The sequence below is a fragment of the Myxine glutinosa genome, chromosome 11, assembly GCF_964187855.1.
Source record: "Myxine glutinosa chromosome 11, kmMyxGlut1.1, whole genome shotgun sequence".
NCBI lineage: Eukaryota > Metazoa > Chordata > Myxini > Myxiniformes > Myxinidae > Myxine > Myxine glutinosa.
The window spans coordinates 118,031,434-118,058,230 of NC_136271.1; the positions used below are offsets into that span (position 1 = coordinate 118,031,434).

General features: G+C 43.7%; 1 protein-coding gene across 1 annotated transcript in view; it reads right to left on the bottom strand.

Moving 5' to 3' along the window:
* LOC137436933 (estrogen receptor beta) overlaps nucleotides 1–26,797 on the bottom strand; it is a 276,557-nt gene that overhangs the window by 197,134 nt on the left and 52,626 nt on the right. Inside the window, exons 3-4 of the mRNA XM_068131172.2 lie at nucleotides 10,732–10,845; nucleotides 6,888–7,220 (exon numbers count right to left, since the gene is read on the bottom strand). Of these exons, the coding sequence (XP_067987273.2) occupies nucleotides 6,888–7,220; nucleotides 10,732–10,845 (447 nt within the window). The remainder of the gene's footprint in view (nucleotides 1–6,887; nucleotides 7,221–10,731; nucleotides 10,846–26,797) is intronic.

Genomic DNA, 26,797 nt, shown 5'->3' on the forward strand with positions numbered 1-26,797 from the left:
AGTCCAGGAGCAGCTGGGTACGACTGGGTACGGTGGGTACAGAGAGGGATGGGTTTGGGACACAAGATTTAGAGGCAAACACAGAGTTGAGGCATTCAGCTTTTTCACGTGCGGAGTCAGCCGTTAAGCCGTTTGAGGTGAGGGAGGGGATGGAGGGGGAACAAACACCAGAAACAGATTTGACCAGACGCCACCAGGATTTGGAAGAGGGAGACAGATAAGAGAGTTCGGTCTTGAGAATGGTGAGATATTGTTTCCTGGCTCTCCTGAGGGTGGACACACACTTGTTTCGGGCTTTGTGAAAGGAAATGAGATTTCCTTCCGTTGGATTTGCTTTCCAGGAGACGAAAGCAAGTTGTTTCAGGGCAACAGCCTCACCACAAGATTCCGTGTACCATGGACGGGAGGAAGGGTATGACAACTGAAGACGAGATGGTATAAATCTGTGCATGAGAGAGAGCAATTTACTTTGAAAGAATTCCCAGGATGAGTTGATGTCAGAGGCGGTAGAGATGGGAGACCAGTCCAGATGATTGATGGCTGCTTGAAGACCGTGCCAGTTGGCCTGAGTGAAATGCCAGACTCGTCGACGCTGAGGAGGCTCTCTGAGAATGGTCAGAGAGATGTCCACTTTGACAAGCACAAGATGTCTGGTTGAAGGTTTACATTTTGTATCCCACTGTTGGCCAGATCTGGATCCGGACCTTAATAAAAATCGAATACACTGGTTCTTGGCACCTAACCAACTCGTCCACCTAGTTTTGTCATAACTTGTCCATAACTTTTTGAGATATCCTGCTATATATCGTTTTTGGCCCTATCACCCAATGGTGAAGAATAACTTTAAAATTTCTCGTATCCGGATCCAGATTTTCAACAAAATTGAATCAATTCATCCTCGTCACACACACCCAACCTGTCCACCAAATTTCGTCAAAATCCATCCACAACATTTTGAGATATCCTACTCACAGACAAACAAACAGACAAGCAAACAGACAGAAAGACAGGGGTGATAATATAACCTCCATCCATGGGCGGACTGGCCATAGGGCATTTGGGCAATGCCCGGTGGGCTGGGACCGCTGGGTAAAAAATGGGCCGCTGGGCTGGATAAGAAAACTGCTGAAAAAAAATCTCACGGAAAACTTCTGCCTCCATCCCCGGGGATTCCCCGCTAAATATCAAAAGTTCAAAAGTTCGCCCCTGACGCATCATTATAATTAGTAGCAACGGTACCCGCCCAGTAACACGTACCAGAGAAAACAAATCGTTTGCGCAATGGGCTCTCCAATATTCGATGTGTTCACGGTTTGAATTACGTAACGTAACGTTTGTGACGATGTTTGTGACTTGTGTTGACGGTAGTGTTTGATGTGACGGTGTGAACGTCATTTCGTAATGTTTTTCGTTTTTATTTTCGTAATCGTTTAATGGACGTTTAATGAACGTTTAATGAGCGTAAGAATAATGTTTAATGGTCATTAGATGAATGAATGAATGTTATGAATAATGCCATGGCGTCGCGTTGGCAGCAGTGACAATATAAAAATGTTTGCCAAGAACTTCAAAGTGAGAAAAGGAACTTTTCTCAGCAATGTCGTCTATCCTGAAGTTCTGAGCTGAAGAAGAGGTACCGTACAAAATCATTCCATTTTTTTTCCTAAAGAAAAGCGTACAGTTGATATCACTAATCACGATTTGAAACACGATGGAACAATATTTACCGATATGAACAGTGATGTGGTTTTTTTATTGAAATTCTAAAAATACTGTTTAGATTTTGATGATTTGCGTGTGATATTTAAGGATGTTAAAATAAATCGCGCCTCCTAATTGAAGCCCAGCCCTTAGGGCGGGTGCCGTTGCTCGTCATATATAATGGCGACACAACAATTTTTACCGCTTTGCTTTGAAGAACGGGAATGAAGGGGGAGGAGCATGTTAATATGTCTGGTTGAAGGCTGTGGGCTGTGAGGTGAGGGGTTTGAAGCCAGATTTTAGTCTTACAGCCGCCATGTTGGTGCTCACTGTCACTGCGATGCGAAGTGAAAGATGCCTCAGAGCTGTTACATTCACAATCGCTATGTCGTATGTACTCCCGATACGTGTTTCCTTCATTGTAAAAACTACCAAGTCAACAGTAAACAGGATTTTGAGCCGATAGGCCAAGTAAGTTTAGATAGGTTTACTGACGACTGATCTAGTATTGATAACAATGTCGCGAACTGACTTACGATGCTAATTTTTTTTTTTTCAGCATCTGCATCTGTAACCAACAATGGATAAAGCAAACCAGATGAGAAGAAAATGAGGTGCTGAGAAGGAACGTGATCGAAAGAAAAAGAAACTGTCAGATAATGCTTCAAAGTGCAGAAACCTTTTGGATCTGTTCAAGAGTACTAATACTGGGCCTGGTGAAGTCAGTGAACATGGGGATAAGGATACTGAATCGGTAGCTGGACTATCAGCAGCTGAATTGGTAGATGATCAATTGGCAGCTGAATCAGTAGATGACCAAATGGCAGCTGAATCAGTAGATGACCAATTAGCAGCTGAATCGGCAGAATTGGTGCAAATTGGTGAACACGAACAGGTGCGGTCAGCTGAGAGAGATGTACCTGCTGCAGCTGCTACACTTGCAGAGGAGGGATACCCCTCCATTAACTACTTTGAGAAACCATGTAGAGATGAAGATTGTTTGCTGTTTTGGAATTATCACCCTAATCAAAAAACTGACAACCGAGTGGTCAAGAGGTGTTTCATGCGAAAAGATGGTACAAACAGATGGTGGTTGTCATACAACAATGGCAATCATTCTCTTCACTTCTCTTCACAGTGTGCTTGGCGTTTTCCAGCACCTCAGACTGGTCCACGTTCATCGAGGGAATGACTGACTGGCGACATGTACATACACGTGATGAAGAACATGAACGCTCTTCTTTTCATTTGAGATGCTCTACAGCATACCTGGTCGATCGACAACAGTCCAGCGTTTCTCACCTGCTCACACGTAGCCATCATGATGAGGTTAGAAAGAGATGACAAGTGATGGAAAGAGTTGTGGATGTGGTCAAACTCATTGGTAAGAGGGGACTGAGCTACAGAGGAAGTAATGAAGAAGCAGCATACACACTTGACAATGAGGAGATAGACCATGGTACATTTCTGGAGGTTGTAAAACTACTTCGGAAGTACGATTCCTGCAGAGCCAATCATCTCTCTCACGTTGTCCAGAACAGCAAGAAGCAACATGAGAAGGCAAAGAGTTCATGAGGTCGAGGCTCCTTGGTAACTTTGCTGTCTAAAACTACAGTGAATTGTTATCACAGTTATCCGGGATAAGCTACGTCGGTGGATTTCTGAAGAAGTAACAGACATGTTTGCTGTGGAAATTGATACCACTCAAGACATCTCAACACAAGACCAGTGTTCTGTTGTTCTTAGATATGTTGATAGCACTGGCACTATCCAAGAAAGATTAGTGAGTGTGGTGAAATGTGAGGAATTTACTGGCGAAGCTTTTGTGCAACTTGTTTCTGAAGACTTGTTAGGACTGAATCTTGGCCTCAAGAACTGTGTTGGAAACTCAACTGATGGTGCAGCAAACATGCAGGGGTGCTACAAAGGCTTCAGTACTCTGCTATCAAAGGAAGCTCCAATGCAGATCCATGTTTGGTGCCACGTGCATGTGTTAAATCTCGTTGTGACCGAAGCTACAAGTGTTGTGGTGACTAGCGCATCACTGTTCTCACTACTGAATGACATTGCAGTATTCTTTCGGGAATCTTATCAGCGAATGAACATCTGGAGTCGACACTCCACTTCTGTGAAGTGTCTGTGTCTACTGTGAAGTGTGCGACACTCCACTCCACTAAACGAATGGGAACTATCAGAGAAACTAGATGGTGGTCAAAGGATGCCACCTTGAAGAAGGTTTTTGGTTCATTCAACAACCCAACTGGAGTGCTTTTCATGGAAGTTATCACCACTCTTAATGCCATACTAGTTGCTGACCAGATCCAAGCAGCTGTTAAGGCCAAGGGGAAGGGATGCATTGCCAGTCTCCTGCAGTTTGAAACAATTCTGACTGCACAAGTATATCTGCAAGTATTCTCCCGCACTACAGCGCTCTCCAAGTATCTACACACTGTGCAATTGGATCTGCTGACTGTGCACCGGATGGTGGATGAATTGCTAGAGAATATGCAGATGCTACGGGATGACTTCCAAGCTTGTCATGATGCAGCAGCAAAGTTTGTTCATTGGGCTAATGACCAGCTGGATGAAATGGATGTAAATCTTGTTATGGAAGAGTCCCTTCCTATAAAATGGCAAAGACAGCACAAACGTATTGATGGCGAACTGTCCATAGATGAGGCTACATCAGCTTCTGACCCAATAAAGAAGTATCGCATTGAAGTGTACAACCGAATAGTGGACACTATTGTGAGCAGCATTGAGCAGCGGTTTGACATATCAGCAACATCAACATTGTATGCTGATCTCTCACTTCTTCACCCAAGGAACTTTGACCAAGTTCCATCGGGAGCTATGGAAGAGCTGCATAAACATTTGCTGAGATTTGATGATGGTGTCACTGTGGAACAACTACGAAAAGAACTGCAAAGCCTTGGAGAACAATGGTCAACACTGAAACAGTCAGTAGCAGATGCTTATACAGTGCAGTAGGACAGCGAGTCTGAACAGGACAGGAAGACTCTGCCAAGTACATGTAAGTCATGTAAAGCCTGTCCTCTCTGCTGCTACAAGGTGCTCTACAAGTTGAACCTCTTCACTGATGCCTACAAGCGCATTGGGCTTGTCTACAAGCTGCTGCTAAGGCTACCTGTGTCACAAGTGGCATGTGAACGGTCTTTCTCTGCTTTGAAGAAAATCAAAAGCCGTCTGCGAAGTACAATGACACAAGAACATCTTGAGGCGTTCAGCCGTTCATGTTGATGTCTGTGGAAAAAGGGATCTTGGCCAAACTTGAACTAAGGATATCATTGATGGTGTGGCTGCCAGAAGCAGCAAACTGCGCAGGCACCTACTCTCTTAGACATGACATGTGCTTGTGTTACTGAAAATAAATTTAATTTTTAGTGGATTTTTATTTTTTTAAATTTTTTTCAAGCATTTCATCTATTTTCTCAGATAAGCAACATATAATAATAATAATAATAATAATAATAATAATAATACATTTATTTTGTATAGTGCTTTTCAAGAAATCCAAAGACGCTTTGACATAGTACGTAAAACAAAGACAAAAAAGACAAAAATACATAATTAAATAACCAAACAGAAAGGACGGAGAAGGAGAAGAGACGGTCAGGGGTTGAATGCGGTGTCATATAAATGAATAATGGGCCGACCTAGGTGAAGGATGCCCGGGCCGGTTTTAAGACCCAGTCCGCTACTGCCTCCATCCACCTTCAGTGACGAAGGTAAATAAAGTGAAGCCCTTAAAAGGCAAAAGGAAAGCACCAGGATAATAGTGCATGAGTTGAAATATAAATAGTGAGAAACAGGCCGGAATAAATAGATGAAAAAAGAAGCACATTGACATTCGCGAATTATTGCAAAAAATGTTTATGAAAAAGATAAGTTGGTGTCTTCTCATGTCCTTATCTTTCATGTAATGCAAGTATGAGCTCCTCCATGAGGTTACTGCTTTAATACAGATGTTTCGATTTCTGATAGAACTGAAAGACAGAGAGTTGGGAACATAATACTGACAGTGGGACGAGAAGAGTAAATTGATGGAATGAATGATATAGGAAGAAGAGAAAAGCTAGAACTATTCGGAAGAATTGGAAAGAGAACAAAGGTCAGAGATGCAGTGAGTCTTGGCATCATTTTACATAATATACGAATGAACCTCAGAGCTTTGACTTCCACAGCATCAAGAAGGACCAGACGGGATGTAGGAGCTCTGGTCTCAAGTGGGGAGCCTGGATCCAGAGCGCTCCTAATAAATGCATTAGATGCTGTGGAGGTTTGAAGAGCACCAAAGAATGACCCAACTCTGCAAAGGATGACTAGAAAGAATCTGCCTCTTGAGGCCACCTTTGACATTTTGGTCTGCCCAAAACAAGTCATAGGGGATAGTGTGTCGAAGAATCTCCAGCCACTGAACTTGTCTAAGTGGTTTTCCATAAAAATAAGATTGTAGGATTTGCAATATGATTATTTTTGAGAGTAACTTTAAAAACATAACATTTACCTAGATTGAAGGACATGTTCCATGTGAGGTAATCGCCATTATTTTGCGTATACTCAAATGGGAATAAGGCTGACTGGCTTATGGAATATTGGAATAATGGCTCTGTTTGAGAATTGGAATAATATTGGCCATCTTCCAGGCAGATGGTAGACCAATGAAGGTAAAGCACTTGGATTAGGGATATGGCAGGTCTCGAGCATACAAGAATACCATCGCTGTCAGATCCAGTTACAGCTCGTACAACGTTTTCAAAATCCCATCGATAAGGAGAATTTCATCTGTCCGTAGACAGATTGATGCTGACCAGGAGCATTTCCACCTTGTTACGGGTGAAGATCAGGTCAGATATGGTGAACTCCGTGAAAGAGCAGGACAAGGCAGGTGGAAAGGGATGGGGGTGACAAGTAATGGTACTGCTTGAGATGGATTTGGGATTGAGAGAGCACAAAAAAATAAATAAATAGAGTTTAGACACTCATCTATATCATAAACGTTTGCCCACAATCCTTGGTGAGTGAAGGAAATGACCTGTAGAATTGAAATCTTAAACAAGACTGCTTTTAGATCCCTGCACCTTGTGATAAAAGAAGCAATGAAGAAAAACGTAAAGTCCTACTTCTTTGGTAAGCAAGAACATGATGTTACCTAAAAGCCTCACCTGGAATCTTCTTCGCCCAGGCAATCATGTGCACGAGTTCCTGGTCGGCCAAGCTGGTCAGCGCCGTCATGAGGGAGGCCTCGGAGGCAGGACGATTGAGGTTACAAAGGGAGTATACAGGAGGTGGCTCAGCCTCGATGAGCAGAGCGAGCAGCTGATCAGCCTCCATCGTCAGGAGGTTGCACTCGGGATGTTCTTCCCTGGTCCCCACGTGGGGGCTATCGATCATCGACATCAAGCCAATAGCACCTGCAGGATCGATTCCCGGCCTTGGGATGAGCCGCATCCTCTTGTGCTTGATGACTCGGTAGCCTTTCCGGTCCTTTCGTATACCTTGACAAACAAAAGCGAATGATAAAGAACAGATTATACATAAAACCGTGGAAAAGCACCGACTCTGGTTGCGTAGGAAGCTTCGGTTTACGGAACTCATCAAGATCAATATGATAACGTTTATAGAAGAGTAAGAATGGCAACTGGAAAGAATAAGTGGACGAATTACCAAGACTTTTCCATGAGTCCAAAGGATGTTCTTTCTGGGTTTAAGAGTCGTTAATTGATTCACCAAATCCAACGGTTAACAGATGATTCCCCAACTAGATATGTGGCAACATGTGACACTGGAAACTGTCTCTTTCCAAAACTTTTCCACAATGCACAGTTCGTATCCCAAAACATGGTGATCCGTTGTCGAGAAATATCGATTACATTTTCTCATCCAATTTGCTTTAGCTGCTTTTTGGGAGAAGCAAGACAGATGCTCAAGGAAGAGAAAAGCGATGGAGAGCAAAAGGACAACACATTGGCAGTGAGGCCGCAGTTGGACATATAAAGCAAAGGGATGAGGGAGTAAAGAGAGGAGAGAGAGACAAAGAAAGAGGGACAGAGAGACAGAGAGAAACAGTAACATGCAAATAACAGTGTTTCATTCCCTCCGCCACTGAAGTTGGACAGAGGTTATGTTTTCACCCCTGTCTGTCTGTTTGTTTGTTTGTGAACAAGATATCTCAAAAAGTTGTCGACCGATTCAGACGAAATTTGGCAGAGATGTAGTGTATGTGAGAAGGACGGAATTATTAGATTTTGGTGAAGATCCGGATTCGGCTAGTAGAATTTTTAAGGTGATTCTTCACCATTGAGTGATATGGCTAAAACCGATACATAGCAGGATATCTCAAAAAGTTATGGACGGATTTAGACGAAACTTGATGGAGAGGTTGGGTGTGTGATTAGGACGAATCGATTCGATTTCGGTGAAGATCTGAATATGGATTCGGATACAATAATTATTTAATTTTCAAGTGATTCTTCACCATTGAGAGATTGGGCAAAAAGCGAAATATAACATGATATTTTAAAATGTTATGGATGAGTTATGACTAAATAGTCCGGCAGCTAAGCTAAATATAGCATAACAATTGTGCATTTTGTGAGGAAAGCACCAAATTTGGCACACTAGTAGACTATCATATTATGAAAAGATCTGGATATTGGGCCATCTCAGATTCAGAGATTTGATTTTTGCAAGATTTGCAGATTTTGCAGATTTGCAAGCTGAGATTGCAACGCCAGGGATGGCCGACTCCTTCCTGCGAGCTGCCCACGTCACCCGCACAAGAAGAGCTCATCAAATCACTGCAGCGGCACTGCACATCCTGCAACACCGTGCGTATGAACGCCACTGTATGACATATGCTGATGATGCAGTAGACCTGCCTGAGTTCGAAGACTGGTGTCACCAGAGAGGAGAAGACATTCCCAACTTTCAGTACTGGGCAACTGTGCTGGAACTAGAGATGTTGGTACTGGTCTCCGTGCGTTCTCTGCGGCAGGCTTCATTCACGATGTACCTTGATGCCCTGACGGAACTGGTCCCATGGTTCCATGCCTTAGACCACACACACTATGCCAGGTGGGTCCCCGTTCACCTGAGGGACATGGTTGCACTCCCAATGAAGCACCCAGATGTAGCCAGAGAATTCAGGGCTGGCAACTTCACTGTACAGAAGACGAAGAAGGTGTTCTCTTCGATCCCAATCGAATCGAAATCTTGCAAAAATCAAATCTCTGAATCTGAGATGGCCCAATATCCAGATCTTTTCATAATATTGTCGCGTAACCGTGATTAACACCACAGTTACGGATGACCGATTTGCGAGACTTTAACTCCCGAGGCGAACACTCAATGGCGGACTCAAGTTCAACACCAACGCGCGGAATGGCGGGGCGCAGCGAAGGCTCCGCAACCTTATCTATTAAAATCAAACACCCAGGAAAACTGCGTTCAGATATTATGTACAAAAAGTAATATAAGGGTTTATTAGGAAAAGTAAAGCCAGTGAAAAAGCCCGCCGGTAAATCTAATAATTCTAATAAACCTAAATCGGGACGTCCCCACACGACTGACAGCAAACACAAACGAGGGAGATTAATCACGAAAATAACACGTCCCGTCGTTCAAAATATACGCGGAGATCGGGCTTATCTGTCTTTGTCGTCTTGTATTGTTGGTGTCCAGCACCGCTCCTTCCGGCCCGATCGCACACCACGAGGCCCCTCGCTCCAAGCACCACGCGTCCGACGCAGGCCAGCGGCTCCACTTGACCAGGGACAGGAAGGACTCCTTTCAACTCCACTCGACTCGACGACGCGGGAGTGCTGGCAGCCAAGTGCCAACGAACTGCTCAGTGCCAACTGGGTGTGCTCTCGTGTGTCTCCTGCGACTCCCTACAACCCGAACTGCACTCGAACTGCGACTGGAATGGCGTGTCCTCTCCAACTCTCCACCACCGCTCAACTCTCTGGTGCCTGCCTGCGTCTGCCAGTGCCTGCCACGAACTCAACTCAACTCAACTCAACTTGATCGCTCATCGACGTGTGTGTCCGTGTGTGTTGAAATGGCGTCCGACCGTCGCCTATATTGGTGGCCGATGACGTCACATTCGCGCACTCCTCAGCCAATCAAAGCCTCCCAACTCGCCCAGGTCACGCCCTCTGCGGCATGCGACTCCTGACATCTCCCGTCCGTGACCCCGCGGTCCTGGCATAACACGTGCCGGCCAGGTTTGTAGGCCTTTTTGAGGTGTACACGGTGGCGGCCAATTATGGCGGTGTTTTTGACCTGGTTTCCTGCCAATTTAATACGAAGTCCTTGTCAGGGAAAGGGGATTATTTAATGTTGCGCTAAGGACCTAACTAATGTTTATGTGGTTTGCAGTGCCATAAAGGACAAAGGTTTGATTACTAGGTGATACTCACAGGGGCGTTACCTTTAATCCCTCGCTATTTAACACTCGGACCTCCAGGTAGATCCACAATCATACATCTTACCCCGACAAACGCCTAAACATCAAGAACTTATTACATGTAGAGTCCCTGTCACGACAGCCGAATACCTACCTATTCAGTTCTACCTAGCTCTAGATATTGCTCTACCAAATTCATAACAATATGATAGTCTACTAGTGTGCCAAATTTGGTGCTTTCCTCACAAAATGCACAATTGTTATGCTAAGTTGCCCCACTAAAACTAGGTGGATGAGTTGGATCTGTGACAAGAACTAGCCGATTAGATTTTGGTTCAGGTCCGAATCCAGATCCGGCCTATCAGTGGGATACAAAACAAACTGTTCAGCCTGGTGGAGGTATGCGCTCTACCGAGTGCCCTTCTCGTTTCATCCCTGTTTATCTATCTTTTTGTGAACGGGATATCCCAAAAAGTTATGGATGGATTCGGATGAAACTTGGTGGACAGGTTGGTTGTTAGAAAATTTGAATGTTGTTATATATTAAAACCAGCAGAATTTTAATGCATCTCACAGAGACATTACCATCAAGTGCTCACCCTTAACCATGCCAACTTCATAACACTTCCGCAGACGGCAAGCCTGGCAACTTTTCCGCCTGTTTCTGTCAATGGTGCACTGGTTGGTGGCGGGACACATGTAATCATTGTGACCTAAAAAACAAGGGTCGGGAAGGAAACATTTGTTTGCACAAAATGATGAACAGCAGCATATTTCTCAATAAAACAAGACCGGAAGTCTAACAGCGGCGTAGCCGGGTTTGTTTGATACTTTAGTTGAAGAGGATAGTATGACTTGGGTGGGGATACCAGTCAGTAAATAATGTAAGTATTAATTTTTTTTGAAGTACTGGAAGTCTCAAAGCTTCTGTCATCATGGGAAGTGAAGAGATTGCATTGAGACAATGGTTTATTCTATGTTTTGAGTCAACAATGAACCTACCATACACCGCTTCAATTTAGAAACTTTACAATAACGACAAAGTGATTGCAATGTTACGATTATATTTACTATATTATTAGTATTAACACTATTATTATTATTACGAAAACAATACGACTGCATTAAGAAACCTGGGCTTATTTGTCCGAAGCGGCCAGAAGGTGAGCCTTGAAGGCATGAAGCCTAAGGCCTATACATACTGTGTCGTTGGAAGATCCGTAACGTCGATGCTTTCGACATTTGATGATGATTTTAACAATCGGTTTGTTTGTGTTTCACACTGAATGAAAAACATGAAGGTAGAGCATGGCGATTGTGATAAATGACAGGTTCGACAATATGTTCGGCCTGAATGGCACAGGAATCAAAATGGCGGTGTGTGGAGTCGTAATCACATCACAGACGTAATCACATCACCTCACCCCTGTCATGTGACCATGTCCTCAGCTCTGATTGGTGTATGTTTGAGGCGACATACATACATACATACATACATACAGATACATACATACATACATACATACATACATACATACCGATACATACATACCGATACATACATACAGACAGACAAACACTGTTCTAGACGGCTTTGCCCTATGGGCTACACCGTAAAAACACAAAACACCCTCACATACAACCTTCCACTATAAGTTAGATAGACACTTTCACTTCAAATAGCCTAGTAGCGGTAGTGCACCTGACTCCACGTTGACTGGTTCTGGGTTCAATTCTCAATGGTGACAAATCAGATTATAAAATGAAGGGACGAATCTAACACAAGGTAAAAGACATCATAGAGGAAGGAGATCGTATTTTTGAGGCTGCGGCCTTGTCTACAGCAATGTGTAAATTACAAATTTATATTAGATTTTTTTTCGTAACATGATCACTGCACGGTTTGCTCACAACTGCACATCCACATGAGCTGAAGGGCACGATATAATCATTCTGAAAATTATCTCTTAGGGTATTCAGATAATGTACAGTCAGAGTTTAAAGTTTCCTATTTGTCATGCTTTTCTGGGATGGGGCCTTTGACTGTTCGGGTAGGAAAGGATGAGGGTTTGACCAATCCTTTAATAGCTAAGATTCCATATAAGGCTGATGTTGTACCTCCACAAGCATCTCACCGACCGACAGTGCATTCAGAAAGTATTCAGACCCCTTCACATTTTTCACATTTTGTTATGTTGCAGCCTTTTGCTGAAATCGTTTAAATTCATTTTTTCCCTCATCAATCTACACTCAATACCCCATAACGACAAAGAGAAAACAGGATTTTAGAAAGTTTTGCAGACGTTAGCCTCTCCTCGGTGAAAGACACATGAAAGCCCGCTTGGAGTTTGCAAAAAAGCAACTAAAGGACTCCCAGACTGTGAGAAACAAGATTCTGTGGTCTGATGAAATCAAGATTGAACTGTTTGGCTTCCGTCTGGCCACTCTGCCATAAAGCCCAGATCGGTGGAGTGTTGCAGTGATGGTTGTCATTCTGGAAGTTTCTCCCATCTCCACACAGGATCTCTGGAGCTCAGCCAGAGTGACCATCGGGTTCTTGGTCACCTCTCTTACCAAGGGCCCTTCTCACTTGATTGCTCAGGCTGGCCGGGCGGCGAGCTCTAGGAAGAGTCCTGGTTGTTCCAAACTTCTTCCATTTAAGAATTATGGAGGCCACTGTGCTCTTGGGAACCTTCAATGCAGCAGAATTTTTTTTTGTAGGCTTCCCCAGATCTGTGCCTCGCCACAATCCTTTCTCTGAGCTCTGCAGGCAGTTCCTTCGACCTCATGGCTTGGCTTTAGCTCTGATATGCATTGTCAGCTGTGAGACCTTATATAGACAGGTGTGTGTTTTTCCAAATCATGTCCAATCATTTGAATTTACCACAGGTGGACTCCAATAAAGGTGTCGAAACATCTCAAAGATGATCAAGAGAAATGGGAGGCACCTGAGCTAAATTTCAAGTGTCATAGCAAAGGGTATGAATACTTATGTCAATGTGATATTTCAGTTTTTTCTTTTTAATAAATTTTCAAAACCTTCTAAAATCCTGTTTTCTCTTTGTCATTATGGGGTATTGAGTGTAGATTGAGGGAAAAAATGAATTTCAACGATTTCAGCATAAGGCTGCAACATAACAAAATGTGAAACAAGTGAAGGGGTCTGAATACTTTCTGAATGTACTGTACATCACATTTAAATCTCTGCATTTTCTTGAAGCATGCATGCTTTTGCAAAGGGCTATGCACCCATGGATGTAAGGTACGCACCCCCTCACTGCCAAGACTACATTACATGCACTGCTGACATGGAGTTGGCATCATCAAAGAAGGAAAGGACACATTGCACATTAATAAATAGCTAGATCCAGTTTTCACATTGTGAAAGTTGCCCCAAGAGTAGCGACATGTGCGTTTAATTTGATGTAAAACGTGAGCCGTGCTGTGCTCACATGTGCTGCACAGAGAAAATAGTATCACAAGTAGGAATTCTCCTGACCGTACAAAAGCTGATGCAATGCCCAAAGTGAAATTGCAAGCAACGGCAGTTGTGCCACTGTGCAGCAAATTGTGTAAACTACAAAAGGAGACTGACTATTGGTGTTCAAAAGGTTCTGGAAATGACACACTCACAGTAAATCGTAGACATGCCAAATTTACATGTTTCAGTATAGTGTCCCTTGACTTCAATGCACCATTTGGCCTTTGAATAGTCTATGCCAGTAAAATACAAGTTTTCCAGATTGCTTCCTCAGCCACGTCTTTGTTGCTTCATTTACTTAGTCGATGATGGACATCGGTGGGCCACGCAGGTGGGGCACCAAATGTGAAAAATGGAGAAAAATCAAAAGGGGCACTGTGGTGGATATGTCGTCAATAATCCAGTTTGTCGATGACGATTCGCCAATAAGCGATGAAACCGGTCTGACGACTGAGGCGGTGTATAACACATTAAGATTTTCATGCATGTACTACTGAATGTTTTGCAGCTGTAGAGGAATCCGAGTAGGTTTTAAAACAGCAAAGGGCTTACCTTGTGTAGCTTTTCATGGTTTCCTTATGCAGCTTTCTTTGGCTAAAAGAGCATGGGAGTTGCTGTAGGTATTTGATAAGTCCTAGCCACCTGGGGTAATTGATTAGGTGAGAGCTGATTGGTTATTCCCTCCAATTATGGCTGAGATGTGATTGGTTCTTGTTGTACAGGCAGCCCCACTGCCCCAGACTTACGAACAAAGTGGAGGATAGCCAGCGATCTTCCTTTCATCATGGGTGGAGATGATTACAAGCTGTGCTCTCGTCAGGGCGGAATGTTAAATTTTCACTCATGAATCCTCCGCACGGCATGGCCGATCGTTCCTTGGCAGCATCAGTCGCCATTTTAGGTTCGCACTCGGTGACCATAGCAAAGGACAAGCAGAGAATTCTTGAGCATATAAAAGGATGAGCACCCATAAAATCGACCATTATGACAAAGAAGAGATGTGGTTTGATAGTGGAGATGGAAAAACCCCTTATTGGGTAGTTTCAGGACCATATTCTGTGTCATATAGCAATTAAGGACGTTACACTGGACGTCCCATCGCACACTCTCCTCTTAGTCAGGTTCACCATGTTAACAAATATAATTTCGTTCAAAATTTTGGGATTAGCAAAACTATACATTTTTGGAATCTTCAGAGCATGGAGAATCCGAAAATCAATGTTGGCATTTGCACAGACACCTGAATGGGCGCCATTTTGGATTTTCAAAATGGCCACCATAAAATACATATTTTGCGCGATCTCGGCTTCTAGTCAACCTTGAGACTTAATTAAATATGCTAATCCTATGTTTTCTGGGTCAAGGAATCCAATAAAGGCCTCAAAATAATGCTCAGGATTATAGATAAGCAACAAACAAAGGTAATTGAAAACCATAGTCTTTATATTTGTGATATAACTGTATTACATAATACATGATATTGCAAGTCCTTTGAAGTTATAGGTTGTTATAGGAAGTTATAGGTAGTATCAGATTGAACTATAAGTCCTATACACAGGATCTACGAGGTCTATACCGTTCAGGAATATGCTTTTACAGATCTTCATCACTGTCCTGAGGGTCATTTTCGCAAAGGTGTCTACGCAAATGTAAACATTAATTTTTGGATTCCTCATGCGCTGAATATTCCAAAAATGTATAGTTTTGCTAATCTACAAAATTTTTGAACGAAAAAACATGGTGAACCTGACTATCTAAGCTGTGTCTAGCTTGGGCTCGAATCTTGCCCCTCATCCCTATTTTGTCCATGTCACCCTCCATTTTATTTTGTCATTCTTTACTGCTCTTGGTTGATTCCTCCTCTTTCTGCTGTTCTTTTTGTCTTTTTATCCGTATCCCTTCTGTGTTACAGCTCTTCCACGTGCCGCAATACTGTAAAGGGGTGGGGGTTGGGTGGCATAGTGGGGGGAGGGGCAGTGGGAAGGCAATTTTAAAGTTAAGAACAAAGTTCAGTGACGTAACCCGTTCGTAGGTCGGTGGCTGCCTGTATATGCACGCACACGCGCACACACACACACACACACACACACACACACACACACACACACACACACACACACACACACACACACACACACACACACACACACACACACACGGCATTCTTGCAGGCTGCAAGCAGATATTGGGGTGCTTCCTGCATGCAGACATGATTAATCCAAACTTCATATATTTGATGACGTGTATTGTGCTTGCATTTTCCAAGCAGATAAATAACTCAAGTAAATCAAGAATGGGTGATGAGAAAGAGGTCATATTTTAACACTTTACAGCTACAGTAATTTATTGAGCATTTCCTGATGCAAGCCCAGCTTCGGTGGTCAGGACACCTCACGCACATGGAAGACTATAGCATCCCAAGAGCGTTTTTCTATGTACAACTTATATTTGGTAAACGGTCATGTGGTGGACAAAGAAAGTGCTTTCAGGACGTCCTTAAGTCTACACTCAAGTCTTATGCCATCCCAGTTGTCACATGGGAACATCCGGCCACAAACAGGTCAGTTTGGCGTAACATTTGCCTCATAGGCCTGGACCACTATCAATGTGTGAGACTTGCTATCGAGAGACAGCGGAGGCAAGAAATGAAAACCTGCCAACGTCCATCTCCGCAAGGACCAGTCTATACCTGCGATATTTGTGGTAGATGCTGTGGGTCCCACATTGGACTATACCACCATCGCACAATGCAAATGCTTAGTGGGCACGCCAACAAAGGGAAGAGATTCGTTGAAAACAGCGGCTCACTATCATAATCATAATAAGTTTTAGCTCACCTGGAACGTAATTCAGGTGAGATATTAGCATCGAGCGGTGTCCATCAGTACGTCGATCAGTCAGTATGTAAACACTCAGAAACTCTTCTTCGAAACTACACACATAATTTCGATTAAACTTGACCACAACCTTCATCACCCATGATGTACTAAAGTTGGTTAACGGCACTGAGAAGTTCTGGGTTTAAGGGGTTCTACCGGGAGTCAAAGTACAGGGTGTTTCAAAAAGATTGATACAACTTTGACTTTCTGCCATTTCTTTGTTTTTTGACCTATAGCGTTTTCCTTTTCAGGGTTTGGTGGTGTTATCATGCTATTTGTTCCCTGGGATTTCTAGCTCCATAGCTCAACTATGCCATTGACAGTGGAGCAGAAGACAAAAGTGGTGGTTCTGTGGTATGAGACTAAATCATATGTAGACACCTGCCGGAGGTTCTGCCGGGAATACGACCTCAGAACACGTGATGGACCCACAAATTGTGCCATTCAACGTATTGTGAAACATTTTGAGAACAAGGGTACAGTGCAGAACCAGAGCAAGGGCAACAGTGGCAGGCCAGCATCAGTAACCAAGAGCCAAGCCAACATTGACGCCGTGTGGGATTCTGCATTGGACAGTCCCAAGAAGTCCCACCGCTGGCGTTCCCAGGAGCGGGGCATCAAACCAACATCAGTCTGGCGTATCCTCACTAAGGAACTGAAACTTTTCCCACACATCATCTCTATTAGGCATAAACTGAGTCAAGATGACATGAGAAGGAGACTTGATATGTGCAATTGGCTCAGTGACAGGATGGAGCGGTACCCAAACTGGATCAACCTGATGTGGTTCAGTGATGAACCCCATTTCCACTTAAACGGTGCCATCAACAACCACAACAACATTTTCTGGGGTGCAGAACCACCTGAGGAGATCACCGAGAGGCTGAACGGCACACAGAGACAAAGAGGGGCACACTTCGAGAACGTCAATGACAAGGATTTTGCGTAAATGCCAATTTCAGACCCTGGCCTCTCACTAACTCTAGCAGTGACTTGCTGCAATAGCAATCAGTGATAGAAAATGCCATGTCATAAGCTTTCAATAAATGTTTGGTTCACGTTCCTGAGGTTTCTGTTTCTTTGTAAATAAATGTTTAAAGTTGTATCACTCTTTTTGAAACACCTTGTAGGTCCACAGGGTTGACCGCCTCGCCCATCCCCTCTCCCCCACCCCCCCCAAAATAGGGATTTGCTTTTTTCATAAAAAAAAAAATAGGACCGCGAGTCCTGAAGCTCACCGGGACCAGGAGCAACAGTCACTCAAACCCCCCACCGATCCCCTCAGACCCTGATATTTGAAATAGTGGGTGTAGTTTCGGAGAAGAGAATAAATACCTATTTTGGGCAGGGGGGGGGGGCAAAAGCACCCCCCATAGTTCCACTTAATGAGCGCACACTTTGATGCGGTCAATACCTGTCATTAGGCATCAGATAGGAAGCTAGTGGCCAAGTTTCATCAAAATCGTGTGTGTTGAGGGATGGGGGGCGGGGAGGGTTCCGTCCTCAACTTTTTGAGATATCATGCTCACAGCCAGAAAGACAGACAAACAAAAAACAAACAAACAGACAGGGGTGAAAAGATCACATCTGTCCACCTCCGGTACCGGAGGTAAAAATAAATACCTTACCTCCGTGAAAATTAGTTAATGAATGAGAGCCAGGTATTAAAAAAATTGTACTTCTCAAGAGCAGACATAAACATCTCCAGCTGATAAAGTGGTGCCAGCCTTTTGGTACCCCCACAATGAAGTAAGAGACCACAAAGGAGAATATATTGTTTTGGCTCAGCCTGGCTGCACACTGGAGACAATGTCTCTCGTAAACGCCCAACTGTTTTCAGCAAGCCGGTGCGATAGCATCTATCCGGGGTACTCCCAGCGAGATTCAAATATATTCTGCAAAAGATGCAAAAAAACACCTACACAAGGAAATGAACGAGATGAAACAATCTGCTGGCACTTGTGAACCACAGAATTTTATCGTTTTACAAACCATGTGATGCGCTCTTTGTGAACGGCCTGGAACAATCTCTGCTTTCTTCCGTCTATTCTCAAATATTGCTCCCTCTGGTCTCTCAGTCCTCCTCCGCAACTACAGGATGCACGCGTTCTTCCAAGAACCACGTTCCGGTTAGACTTACAAAATCCAGACTGCAATAACTCTGTTATTCCTCACGTCTATGGAGCCACCTACCAGAGACTGTCGTTCTAGCTCACTCTTTCTTCCACGGCTTCGAGCAATCAGTGCACCGCCATCTCTTGTCATCACCAATGCCGACCCATGATCTTTGTTACCCCCATTAACCTTTCCTAACCCAGCAGTCTTATTTACGGCTTTCAGCGTTTCCTGTCTTCCTCCTTTTCCCCTTTTTCTGTTCAATCACTCCCTTTATGTTTGTCCCACGGTCAGTTCTACCTTGCTCCTGTAAAAAAAAAAAAACTAGAGCTTCCAGGGAAGCAGAACTCAACTGAACTGACTGGACAAATTTAATGCCGGCCTATGGCGGCCATTTTGTGACAGATCGGGTTGACATGCGATAGCAACCTACCTTGTGTGGTAAGAGTCTCACACACCAAGTTTGATCAAAATCCATAAATATTTGTGGACGTTAAAGTCTTAACGTCGTTTCGGAGCTGAAAACAATATGGCGGCCTATGGCGGCCATTTTGTGACGGATCGGGTTGGAATGCAATAGCAACCTACCTTGTGTGGTAAGGGTTAAAGATTCTAAGTTTGATCAAAATCTGTTGATATTTGTGGACGCGAGAGTGTTAACGTCGTTTTCATGACCAAAAACAAAATGGTCGCCTAAGTCCGCCATTTTTCAAAGGATCGGGCTGAAATGTAATACCAACCTGGTCATTGTGGTAACGATGCTGCATGTCAAGTTTGATCAGAATCGGTTGATATTTGTGGACGCTGGAGTGTTAACGTCGAAAAGTTAACGGACGACAGATGACGGACGCCGGAAGGTTCAGTATGTGATGAACTCAACTGGACGGTAGTCCAGTTGAGTTAAAAAGGCTTAAATTATGGACATGTAGGTTGGGAAGGGACATTTCAAACTGTGGTGTGCTGTGCCAGGAATTATTTGCCAATACAATAACTTTGAGATCAAGAATCCTCTTCCTGTAGCCAGTATGGGTTGTACACATTAAAACAGTCACACAACACATGTACTCATTCTCTTACACGTCATTCCCTCAGCCTTTGGATTGTGGCTTTTGTTCAGGTTCTGATTCAGAATCTGCAACGCTTCGACAACATTGTCGGAAAATGTGGACATGGAAGTTTGAACAGTGAACAAAATATAACGACTTCCACATGGTTCCGTGGCATACAAGACAGTGCCCCAGATATGAACAACGAACATGTTTCCTTTGAGTATATTTGGTACCTTCACAGGTGCAGCCATGCAGGTGGGACTTCAAATGTGAAAAACAAAGAATAGTCACATGGGTCAAAGTAAACGGCAGGGTGGAGGGGGAGGGGTGGGGGGGGGGGGGGGAGTGATGTTTGAAACAGCTGTCCGAAACCACGGGAATGAATATCGATCTGTGAAATGGGCTTTGTGCACAGTCACATTGTCATGGTTGAGGATCACACCTTTGGTCAATATCCCTTGGCGTTTGTCCATGATGGCGTGATGCAATTATATCTCGGGTACCGATGAATACCATTTTCCGACAACATTTTGAATGCCCCGTGTAGATACTGCAAACCCAAAAACATTAAAACTACTTCCTGTTCACGTGTCCACAATGTGCACTTTCTTGTGTTGTCAGCATTGTGAATAAAGACATGTGATGGATCAAGCTTTTCAGCTTGAACGGAAAAAACACATTTGGCCCATCTACTCGAATATTACGCATTCATGAATGTGGACGTTCTCGAGTGGAGGGAAGAGGATGGTATAGCTCCAGTTTATGATATCCAGAAAGAAAAGCAATGGGGTAGACAGTTCAGGGAAAATGAAGGGTAGAGATTTGAGGGTGGAAAAACTGAAATTATGTTGTTGTTGTTGTTGTTGTTGTTGTATACCCCTGGACAGTTCTCTCTAACAAGCCCGTGACACAGAGACAGCCGATCAATCTCCCAGGAGCGACCCAGGTATACTCCAGATCCAGAATGGTGTACCCCACCTTCAAGAAGTCACGGCCACGACAAAGTTGGAGAGAGGGAGAAAGGGAGAGAGAGACAAGAGAGAAAGGGGCAGTCGATGGGGACCAATCGGCACTTTGTCTGTGGCAGCGCTGCCCTGACGAATCCGGGCAGCAGGGAAGAATGGGGAAAATTTGGCCTACCACTTCACGACTGAGCTGTTGTTGCTCTTAGACGTTTCCACTTCACAATAACAGCACTTACAGTTGACCAGGGCAGCTCTAGCAGGGCAGAAATTTGATGAACTGATTTGTTGTAAAGGTGGCATCCTATGACGGTGCCACGTTGAAAGTCACTGAGATCTTCAGTACGACCCATTCTACTGCCAATGTTTGGCTATCGAGATTGCATGGCTCTGTGTATGATTATATATACCTGTCAGCAATGGGTGTGGCTGAAACAGCCGAATCAACTATTTAGAAGGGGTGTCCGCATACTTTTGGTCATGTGGTGTATTTGTAAAATTTCGCATAGATAGGGTGAGCGGTTTCAGAGATATAACTATTTAATATTTTCTTTCAATCCAATATGGCTGCCACACCATGTGACCAATGATGTTTTCGTGATCATCTTTTAATCGCCATGCCTAGTCAATGATACACGTAAAGTTTCGAGTCAATCGATTTGGTGGTTTGGTAGAAGATGTTTTTTTAAAGGTTTTAGGTTAAATCCAATATGGTTGCCAAACCAAGTGACTTATAATGTCATAAATTTAATATTTCAATACAAATAGGTCATAGATCATGTGCATGCAATTTCAGATTTTTAGGATAAGGAATTAGATTGAAACATTTTTGGCTGGTATACCACTTCACCTATGATATCATCATTATCATGCCTTTGTTCCCCATTGGGAGTATTGACAAAGTGCGAAGTTTCAAATTTTTCCATTCAGCGGTTTCCGAGAAATAATTTTATAATTATTTGCTTTTAATCCAACATGGCTGCCATACCACGTGACCTATGACGTCACAATTGTCATAAAAACATTCTGCATGGGTGCCACTCCTACCCTGAAGGTTTCGCCTCAATCAGACATATGGTTGCTGAGAAAAACGAGGTTTAGCCCGTACGGACAACCCGAAAACATAATGCTTCCGGCGACTTCGTCGGCAGAGGCATGAAACGGTCCTTATTATGACAACATGGCATCCATAAAGACGTGGCAATGATAAAGTCCTGACGGTTACCCATAATGGAGATAAATAAGTCATTAAAATCACAATCATGTCGACTTTCATGGAGGTCATCCCACCACCACCACCACCACCACCACTACTACTACTACACCTTCTTTCCCAAAATTCTTCCTTTAATCTATTTTTCAAACAAAAATAAGGAACACATAAAAATCAGTTAACACTGATCAGGAAAAATTATTTTGGCAAAACAATTTTCTCAAAGGCATTCTTTAGCCAAAGGATAACTTTTTTTCAAGTATGCTTCAAAGTTTTGAAACCAAATGAGATGGAGAGATTACTCTCAATTCCCGAATTTTCTCTCAAAATTCAAAAGCCACTTATTTTTACTACAGCACGTCATTGGTTTGTTATTCACCACGTATTCCATCCGTTATAATTTGGAAGACTTCGTTCTATCCTTCCGAGATACTTCCACAAATTAAACAGATTCAGTGGCATAACGGTTAGACGTTTAGAGCGTCCGTTCGGAGTCTGGGAGGGCTCGGCGGTTCAAACTCGGCCCCGGCCGAGTCATAGCTAAGACTTCAAAAAAAACCTACCCTGGTCGAATACGTGTTTGCTTCCTTACTTGACGTGCAGCATTTAAAAGGGGAAAGAACATGGACAAGCAACCATAGCTTGACAACAATTACACGGGTTCGAGGGGCCTAATGGCCTCCTCTTGCATTGAAGTTGCTTGTAAAGGAACTCGAATAATTTTAAATTATAGTACGATTTTATTTTATTTTTTGTCCATTAAGAATTGCATTATTGGCGTGGCCCGTTCCTGAAGCGTTGGACAGTGTTCAGAAGAAGAAGAACAAGACGAAAAAGAAGAAGAAGAAGCGGAGGAAAAGGAAGAAGAACCACTCCTTCCACATCTTCAGACGCATGCGATTGTTGAGGCAGTTTTCTCTTCGCTCGGGGGTACAATCATGGACGGGTCTCAAGGGCGGATCCAGGAATTTAAAGACGAGGGGGTGCATGAAACTATAGCGCTGGGGGGGGGGGGGGGATAAAAGGGGGGGTCTGGGGGTCCTCCCCCAGGAAATGTAAAAAAATTGATCGTCAGAAACGGCATTTCGTGCGTTCTTGGAAGTTTCTGCAGTTCCTTGTGTTCTTCCCTGGTCCAACAGTTCAGCAGATTTGCACCGCCTGCACCCTCATCCTGGATCGAAGAGGGGGGTGCGCACCGCCTGCACCCCCCACCCCCTGGATCCGCCCCTGGGTCTCCACTCTGATGCAGAACACTCGAATGCCTGATTGTCCCAGTAGTCTGGTACTCATTTTGCCAACTTTGGAAGGATGACAGGCTAAGTCAACCCACATGGTGTAAATCAACGGCATGACAGTGGCTCAAACTCAGGACCCAAATATCGTAAACCAGCCACCTCAACCAGTAAGCCAACACCAAGCTGGCAAGGCTAATGTAATCGGTATATGTGTCAGCGTGTGTGCTTGTGAGCGAGTGTTCGAGTCGGCACGCAGATCTATAAGGGTCTGTCTTGTCAGTTGTAATTATCACACATGCGTCAAGCAAAAAGCCGAGGTAGGAAATTGGTTCACTTTGTCTGTCTGTCGAGAAACGTCAGCTTATGATTGAAGAACAACTTGATTTCAAGTGAACATTACATGTTTTGAACATGAATTGGAACATGAATCGGAAAATGTACCTGTAGTTTAGCAGTACTTTGGCTCTCAATTAGTCCCTTTTGCACATGCCCAATAAGAGTGAGACAATCGTATTACTCTGTCTACCTGTCTGGCAGTCAAACAAAATTGAAACTCATTCCAAACAGGAAAATTACTGATTTTAGTGACGTCATAAAGGACACAAACAACACTCACGAAGAAGTAATGTAACGTGTTAAATAAGGTGGTGTAAAAGACGCTGCATCAATGGTGGTAAACTTCCGGATTATTTTTTCTACAACCTTTAAAACACTTATTTCAATTGAATTATATACTTAAACACGGCAGAACACAAAGCACCTTTTGGCGCTTTCAAAACCCTTTCGTTTAGCAGTGAATGAATGAATGAATGATCGTTTTAAGGCCATTTTCCCCGCTAGAGCGGGGGTTAGCCTTGCGGGCCCCATGACAATCATGGTTCCCTGTTTGAGCCAATGTTTTTTTTTATGGCCGGGTGCCCTTCCTGACGCCAACCCTTGGTCACGCTCTTACAATGCGCAGGGATACCGTGTACCTATTCTAAATCGGGGTACACACCGTGATCATTCATCCCAGCAAGCTGGTACTCAATTTGCCGACCTCGGAAGGATGACAGGCTGAGTCAACCCCCCTGGCGTTAATTCAGCGATCGACCGGGATTCGAACCCAGGATCCTAGGATCCCAAGCCGGCACCCTAACCGCTAAGCCAACCGCCAAGTTCCGGATTATTTTTTCTGCAACCTTTAAAACACTTATTTGAATTGAATTATATACTTAACCACGACAGAACACAAATCACCTTTTGGCGCTTTCAAAACACTTTCGCTTAGCAGTACTTGGACAAAATATTTCATGCCATGTCGGCCAATCAAATTTGCTGCTCACAGACCATGCCATGTCCTTTTCTTCTCAAGCCTGCGTGGGGTAAGGTGTTCTATGAACTCTCTAGCTGCAACTGTTCCAGCGAATAAAAATTGCCATCACCACCAGGATACCTCCGCTCCTCCTAACCCGCCCCACCTCCCTGGTCCCAAATACAGCTATCTCAACATTTGATACTTCAAAGCAACTCAATTTGCGACACATTGCATGTTGATGCTTCAATGTTGTTCCAAAGGAGAATGGACATTGCCACGCATAAAGGATAATCTCGCAGGCACTTCAAAAGGTGCGCATCTGAAAAATCTCATTACCGTGGCCAGCTGAGCACTACATGCAGGATGAGAGCAATTACGGTGGTGACAAACGATGGCGTTTACAAAGCAAATTACGCGAACCAATGTTTATGAACGATTCTCGCATTGCAACAAAATCACCAATCTCATGGAGATGTTTCTGGAACCTCAAGGGCAGGTTTAGGGGCTGAAACTATTAAACCAAAAAATAGATATTTATCATTTGCTATTTTGATGTCTACCTCTGGTTAAATACGAATCAAAATGTTTTCCAATTCACCAGATTTCCCTTCCCCAAACAATGGCCAGAGAGTTCCAAACACTGAGTGTTAAATCTTCCCATTATACCAAGCACTGCCTTTTCCTTGAATAGCCCATCTGCACATGCAATTATGGAAAAATTAGCCACGTCCTTTGCTGTGTTCCAAATTGTAGTGTTTATATACTTAACCTGGACAAAGGACAAACGGATAATTAGCCGAACAGATTCTCCAGAGAAAAATCTATTAGCCGTAAACAACGTCAATGAATGCTTCCTTCAACAAAGAACGCACATTCAGCTCCCTGCAGGTGAGTTCAAGGCTACGTCGATAAAGTTAACCTCAGTGTGATAACTAAAGAAGCAAAATCAGTTCCAGAATGCTAAGCAGCACTTGAGTAACTAACTTCCTTGACTGGATATAAAAAGTGCCAAAATGTGCTGTGAGGACAGAATGAACACCTAATTGTCAGTAACTGTGCACAACATCGATGCTGAGTTGACACTAACTCTGCAATGACTAAACATAGGTGAAGGGGAATGTTCAAGTTACATATACAGTGCATTCAGAAAGTATTCAGACCCCTTCACTTTTTTCACATTTTGTTATGTTGCAGCCTTTTGCTGAAATAGTTTATATTCATTTTTTCCCTCATCAATCTACACTCAATACCCCATGATGACAAAGAGAAAACAGGATTTTAGAAAGTTTTGCAGATTTATTAAAAAGAAAAAACTGAAATATCACATTGACGTAAGTATTCATACCCTTTGCTATGACACTTGAAATTTAGTTCAGGTGCCTCCCATTTCTCTTGATCATCTTTGAGATGTTTCTACACCTTGATTGGAGTCCACCTGTGGTAAATTCAATTGATTGGACATGATTTGGAAAGGCACACACCTGTCTATATAAGATCTCACAGCTGACAATGCATATCAGAGCAAAAACCAAGCCATGAGGTCGAAGGAACTGCCTGCAGAGCTCAGAGACAGGATTGTGTCGAGGCACAGATCTGAGGAAGCCTACAAAAAAAATGTCTGCTGCATTGAAGGTTCCCAAGAGCACAGTGGCCTCCATAATTCTTAAATGGAAGAAGTTTGGAACAACCAGGACTCTTCCGAGAGCTGGCCGCCCAGCCAAACTGAGCAATCGGTGGAGAAGGGCCTTGGTAATAGAGGTGACCAAGGACCCGATGGTCACTCTGGCTGAGATCCAGAGATCCTGTCTGGAGATGGGAGAAACTTCCACAAGGACAACCATCACTGCAACACTCCACCGATCTGGGCTTCATGGCAGAGTGGCCAGACGGAAGCCTCTACTCAGTGAAAGACACATGAAAGCCCGCTTGGAGTTTGCAAAAAAGCACCTAAAGGACTCTCAGACTGTGAGAAACAAGATTCTGTGGGCTTTCACATCCTGGATATCCCACATAACAAAATGTGAAAAAAGTGAAGGGGTCTGAATATTTTCTGAATGCACTGTAGATCCGCAAAATGGCAGAATTTGCACCCTCCCGGCCAACCCTGCCAGGTATGTCTCCGTACATTCCATGATTCTCTGCTCTTTTTCTCCTATCTCCTCGCAACCTTCCTTTCCTTTTCTTGAACCTCCTACCTCGCCTCCCCTCTCCTCTGTTCCCTTTTCTCAAATGACCCCATTCGGTCCCTACTCATATTTCATTTTCTAAATTTACTCCCCAGCTTATCACCCCGCTGCCCTCCATCGCCACCCCCCAATGCAGCCCCAATCCATCTATCTTGTGCATTTTGCAATAGGCCCAAAATGGCACTGTAAATAGTTGGAACTGGGGGCCGAAGGGAAGGGCAAAGAGGTAGTGACTAAATATAACCAGC